Source organism: Colias philodice, chromosome 2 (assembly GCF_061535455.1).
Source record: "Colias philodice isolate Cphi_HAF_F1 chromosome 2, ilColPhil1 Martin Lab GWU primary, whole genome shotgun sequence".
NCBI lineage: Eukaryota > Metazoa > Arthropoda > Insecta > Lepidoptera > Pieridae > Colias > Colias philodice.
This window is the reverse complement of record NC_143087.1, coordinates 766,767-773,769: the sequence shown is the minus strand read 5'-3', so window position 1 is coordinate 773,769 and position 7,003 is coordinate 766,767. Positions and strand designations below refer to the sequence as shown.

General features: G+C 33.4%; 1 protein-coding gene across 1 annotated transcript; it reads right to left on the bottom strand.

Annotated features, from left to right (window-relative positions):
- Positions 1–530: 530 nt before the first annotated feature.
- On the bottom strand, positions 531–2,899 carry LOC149490131 (uncharacterized). The gene is made up of 6 exons (XM_089710498.1): positions 2,683–2,899; positions 2,342–2,545; positions 2,004–2,130; positions 1,503–1,684; positions 904–1,011; positions 531–667 (listed from the first exon to the last, which is right to left on the bottom strand). Exons 1-6 carry the CDS (start codon positions 2,897–2,899, stop codon positions 531–533), a joined length of 975 nt encoding a protein of 324 aa, XP_089566624.1.
- Positions 2,900–7,003: the final 4,104 nt, after the last annotated feature.

Below are 7,003 nucleotides of genomic sequence, written 5' to 3'. Positions count from 1 at the left end.
TTTTACCTCAGAAAGATACACTTTAAACAATTATTTTCATATTTCCCATACATGTGACCTATTCCCATTGTGTTATTATTTCGTAATTAAAAACTATCTACAATAATTTATGATTTATTTATGATTGTTTCTTGAAGCGTAAAATCATATTAGGATGAAGTTGAGTCACCACAATGGCGTACTACACATGACTTGTCCCGGGAATCGAATCCCGGCTTATCCGATGCATGCTGCGACCAATTAACCCGTGGGAGCTTCAATTGTAAATATAAAATATTTTTATTGAACTTATTATAAGGTTTATAAAACAGATAGGTATTATGCAAGAGAAGAAAACATAATTATGTATAATAAAATAGGGAATGTAAAATTGCAAAGCGAGCGAAGCCGCGGGCGGAAAGCTAGTTATAAATAAAATGCAAATCGAAATTTTAAAAAAAATATTGTTTTTTATTTGACAACCATTTCCAACAAATAGCTCTAATCTTTTTGATATTATTACTTAGCTATAGGCAGTACCTATATAAAATCTACTTGATTATAGGTTGAATGGGATTCACTGTTGCTATCATGAGGCAGTTGTTTCCCCTCTGGATCCTGAAGTAGCCCTCTTCTCCAAACTTTTTCCCCCACGAATTCTTTATTATCCAGAAAGGAATGCCGTTCTCTAAAAAAATATCATTTCCATCAGTCTATTTTATTGGAGATTTTAACAACATTATTATTCAATTGTTTCAGTATGGACACATGCACTAATGATATCATTTTTATGGCAAAACAAGCAAAGGATGGGCCACCTTATTTCAAATAGTCATCACGACCCATAATTAGTAAGAGAATTAACACTGATGAAGTTAGAGGAGTTTTGCGAGTCTAATAATGACAAAAATCGTGAAAATTTACCTTTTCCATATCCAACCAAAAGAACAGCGTGGTTGACACCATCTGATTTACATTGAGAATTGCTGACGATGCCCGATTTGTATCCAAACAGCGCTGAAGCATCAACACCTAGTAACAAATAAATTATTTTATCTATACTTTTACATTAGAAATAACTGGATAAGTTTTTGAAACACAATCTGATATAATTATTTACATACTTATAATAAACTAGCGGTCCGCCCCGGCTTCGCCCGTGGTACATATTTCGCAATAAAAGGTAGCCTATGTTCTTTCTCAGGGTCTAAAGATTATCTGTGCCAAATTTCATCAAAATCGGTCCAGTAGTTTATGCGTGAAAACCTTACATACATACATACATACAAACCTTTCCTCTTTATAATATTAAGTACAACTCTTATTATTTAGGTATATTATTGTATTGTTACCTCTTGATGGAACTGTTTTTAATAGTTTTACATTCTTGCTTCAAGTCATCAGGTGATATTGTGTTCATGATTCAATATAATAGTTTCTCTGACCATCAAACAATCTTGATAAATAAAGGCTTTAATACGGTTTATCGATATTTTTTTATTTTCATGCTTGTTTTGACTCACCTACAGTAGCTGGTCCATGCTCATGGAGGAATTTCTTCAATTTCTCTTCATCATCATCCAGTTGAACGCTTCTGCAACCTTGTACTGTCACTAACACTTTAGTTTTATCGTATTTGCATTTACCATTCTTTGCTTTGTATGGATAATCTTCCTCTGACATTGCTCCATTTTCAATGAAATAGCTTAAAGAAGATGAAAACATCACAGTATGGTATGGATGACATTTTAAATAAGAATGTTTCTTATTGATACATGAACTTTTAAGGATAAAATAAAACTACTTTCTTAAATAATAAGGTGGTAATTTTGGCTAAAGCTTACGATGTAAATGCAAATTTTACAATGTAATGAACAAGAAGTGGCTAAAATGATTATATTTTACTAAGAGATTTATACGAAACTTAAATACGTACATATTATAATAATATCTATCAATAAAATGTTACACTGCCAACATTTTGCACAAATTGAGAAGATGAGTAGGAAGGAAATTGGACTTACACAAATGGATTTTCCAAGCGATCAGTGCCTTCACACCCAGAAGACTTCCTGTCGCAATCCACGAGCTGCTGCTCGGATACCTCTTGGATTTTTTTATTCACGATTGCATACTGACTCTCCACAGCACCTAGCATTATTTAATTATCATGAATTAATTGAAATAATTATTTTATTTGTAAAAGTTTGGCACGTTGGCAACGCATCTGCAGAGCTTTGCTTCCGATCAGGCGCTCCACAAGCCAGTTTGCACACTCTTTTATAAAAAAAGTAACCCTGGGAAAAATGGAATGAATTTGAAGAACATTATTCTGCAATTATTTATCAGTCAGATACCATACCTGAAGCACCAAATGCCCAACAGGATCCACATCTTCCCTGATCCTTCACCCTGCTGACTACGTTTTTGCTCCTCCAGTCGAAGGCGTCTGGTGCGTCAGAGAGGCTCAGTGCTACTTCACAGTTCACATTATCAAACTCTCCTTTCAAACCTGTACGGTATTTGATAAACTCCTCTTTGGTGAGGTCGGTAAATTCTGTTATACCTGTTGAGAAATTATTTCGTATACATAGTTGTCTAATATTGGTTATTCTTGGCCAAAAAAGCATTTTGATCTATTGTCCTTTCATAGATTTAATTAATTATCCAAAAATATATTTAGGTAGCTATGTAACTGCTTACCATATACTGCATCGCCTGCTTTATTCAATTCGTTAATTTCCCTAAGGTTCTTCTTGAAAACCAGAAATCTAATTTCCTCTTCAATCACGGTGTCGTACTGTTTATTATGTTTTTCTTTGAACTCAGAAAAATGGCGATCAGCTTCCTCCATTTTAAACACATTTTGGCTCTGTACGAGCAAATAATTTACAAACAATAATAAAATTACACCCAACATGGTCGTTCCTGAATTTTTACTAATGTAATAACAAATGCCTTATATACTTTATTTAAAGTATCGTCGTTAAAATTCTTTAAATACCTATTCTCGCATTTTTTTATAAAATTATTAAAATTGTCGATTCATTGTTATTTGTTTTAACCGATTAGCAAAAATGAGGTTTTTATTCGTCGGTATCAATTTTTTTATGAAGTCCCATTGCAATCTTGTCAGATTCTGATGATGAAATTTCAATGAAAACGAGTAAATGATTAGCATTGCATTTAAGAAGCCGATTTATGACGCACTCACCTTTCCTTGTTATTCAGTATCTACTATTGAGCTGATCTAATGGTCCATCGGCAGGATCAGTGAACATCGTGTCTTCTAATAGAATATTATATAATTTGCGTATTTTTGTTAATACCCAATGCCTTATGTACTATTTTAATTATGTTTGTAAAAATTCTTCTAATGTTCTCGCATTTTTTCAATAAATTATTAAAGTTATCGATTCATTGGTATTCATGGATACATATTTTTCTTATCAGAGCATATAACGTTCAAATACTTACATTTTATGTTCGTATTACAGCATAGTGACAAAAATTATAACAAAGGAAAACGTGTATGATAAGATAACTGCCGAATATAACTTCATTTTCTTTGTTCTATTCTTATTACTAAAGCCTTCCTAGTAAAACATCCCTGGTTCAGCGTTGAATGTAACCAAATTTTCCCTTTTAAATTCCTGGATAAAAATTATACCTGTGATTATACTAGTGTGTAATTCAGGGAATAAAAATAAATGATAGAAATAATATTATGTTTCTCTTTTTCCAAACTTAAACTGTAAAATTCCATAAATCTTATTTCTGCGCCACATTTTTTTATGAAGAACTTAGAAAATAATAATAACCAATGTATTTTCAGAATTAGTTATACTATTTTAGTAGAACCTAGACAAGCTAACATGAATTAATATTCTTATTTTCTTTATTACTTACATGCTTTAGTACTTTCGCACTTATTTACCCATCATCTCCAATTATAACAAAGTTTAATTTTACACGATGAAAAGGTATAGGTAAATGAATACAAATCTATTCATTACAGTCGCCATTATCACAAGAATCGTTCAAAGAATGCCTCTGTGAATTTCATTTGATATTCCCATTAAATTTCAATTCCCGAACTCATCTCGGCCACAATGAGAGAACGTACAATGGCTGCTCTCAATGCCGTTACTTCTATATTTTATAATTGTTTGTCTCTGAAATGGGCCTCTCTCCGCGTATTTCCAAACTATACATAGCCAGAACGCAACCATAGGAAACTGCTCGTGTATACTTTGTAATGCTGTTTTTAAGTTTGTTATTACAATATATACACGAATTTTGCGTACTGATCGTGTATACTTTGTAACGCGGATGCTTGCTTCTTCGTTCCAAACTATACACGATCAGTACGCAAAATATGTATAACTAAATATAGCTACTACACCACTTACGCTTGAGTGAAATAATAAATACATATATAGGCAATCAAAGACTTGTACAGCTATATCTATCTACTTTTATTCTTCTTGATTGATTCAGTAAAATATGGAATAAAAATATTATTAGGTAAGTTTAGAAAAATAAATAGGTAACAGATATATGGGGTTACCTATGGGTTAGGTTAGGTTCGTGTTTTTTTTACCCGACTACGGCAAAGCAAAAGGAGGGTTATGATTTTGACAGGCTATGTATGTATGTATGTATGTATGTATGTATGTATGTATGTATGTATGTATGTATGTATGTTCATCTGTTCCCTCGTTACTTCTAAACTACTTATCAGAATTCGACAAGTGACATATCATTAGAAGCGTCTTAATTGTCCGCTGGTTATAGGCTATATGGGGTTTCACAAAATCTAATGTGGCGCCGTCTAGCGGACAAAACATACAGAGTAAAAAAATAAAGTTAAGATAAATATGCCATGTTTGGTATCATTTGAAAGCTTTTTACTTGCACATTTTGAATATATAATATATATTACTAGCATTTGCTTGTGACTTTACCTGTATTCATGGGCTGATTGCATATAATTCACATCTTTTCGTTCATAGCTTCTTTATTAGTTCATCAATTTAACTTTTGTTTTATACTTTTTCAGCGTCGTTTTTTGTCGTAGTTGGGTTTTAGTTGTTTTACTTTTTATCTTGTTAACTACACAAAAATAGGAGCCCCGCAAAGCGGGGCTCCGTCGCCTCGCAACCGTCTTCTTCTGGACTTATTAGATACTACTTTTACATACTGTCAATTGTAAGTCGTGCAGTATAGTCGAGAACGAAGACACAAGCATCCTCGATACAAAAAATATACGATCAGTACGCAACATTATATACACAATACACATCAATTTTAATAATATATTTCAAAACAGCAATACCCTATTATAAACGCGAGCAATGGAAAGACGCCGCGCTTACTCCGAAACATACACGATTAGTCCGCATGCGTACTGGCGCTGTATGTTTTGGAGCGCTATTCTTACTTACTTCACTACAAAGTATACGCGAGTATTTGCGTACTGCTGTTGTATAGATTGGAAGAACTTTGTAAAAAAGTTATTTCCAAACTATACGTGATTAGTTTCACACCGTTGCGTACTGGCCTTGTATAGTTTGGAAAGACGCCCTCTCTCCACTCCGGATACATTGCTATTCTGCTAGTGCTAATTTATTAGAATTGAGTTCTAGTGTAGCAATGCCTATAGTAATGGTATTGAGTCGAAAGGAGGTTAATAGTATTTTGGCGTAGTTAGAATTGCGATCGACTGAAAAAGCGACTAACAATCCGACCGACAATCCAATCGACCATCTCGAAAAACTCGTCTGCAACTGAAAATTCTTAGACTAAATTATGCGATAATTTACAAATATTTTTCCAACTTCAGCATGGAACAAATCGAGCGATTATTTCATACTTCAAACCTGTTTCTCCATCTAACCTCAAATTCGTTCCGCCTTAAATAGTTTGCATGTTATTGACAAAACGACGCTATTTCTCTTTAGTCCCACAACAATAGAAAAAATAGCTACAACGCGAGGCTTTAAAACGGTTAAATATGAGCCATGAATGGAACCGTCCTATTAATATTGTCCAGACAGTCTGGAACCATCGAACAAATAGCTCGAGAGGCATTATTTATTCCGTCGTGTGTTCGATATTAAATGCCAACGATAGTGCATTGTTGAAAGATGGAGTTTGTAGAAATTTATATCCTGGACACAAATGGACGCTAAAAAAACTATCAATGACAAACGTTTCGGAGAAATATTTTACGTATCATGCTCTTGTAAGGTGGGATGGAACGCGTGGTTAACCTGTGCATTCAAGTTTTGTATAAAAAAAAATAGTAAGTAAGTTAATAAGGTTGTCTAATTGAGATTTAAAAAATTGTTATGGTCACTTTGAAGCTTACTCCAAGGGATAAACATTAGTTATTAAGGTTGATGTTCCGACCGTCCCTCCATACATTTTTGATTACCTCTAAACACTTAACACAGACACTATTTCTTTAAAACTAATCATTTTATCACTTCTCTATAATGAAATGTGTGCGCGTTCGACCTTTTTAATCAATAATTTACAATATTACTTAGAAAAACAACAGTAAAATACCGGAAAAATTTGACACTTCTACAGTAGTGTGCGTGACTTTTGCCAAGCGAAACACGACATAAAGCACGACATCTAGCGCATAGACTATATACTTATTACAGATCTAGCGCGTCAATGTCTAAACGAAAGGCGATGTTTAGACATTGACGCGCTAGATGTCGTGCATTCGCGTTCGTTATCTTATGCATAATGAGCATAATTCTAATAAATCAAAGTTCTGTGTAAAAATTGAGTAATTTCATTTCCAATCGTTCAAAGAAAATAACAATAAAATAAAATAAAACTAATGACCTTAGAAACTATGTTTTTTTTTATTTATTACTCATTATTGTTCGTCCGTCGTAGGTCTGTAAACTGTATTGTACACTGAAGGTAAATGGTACTGTAGGTACTTTAGTTCGGCGTCGTCGCTCGTCGGCTTGATATAAAATTACATTCTTGATTTCATTGA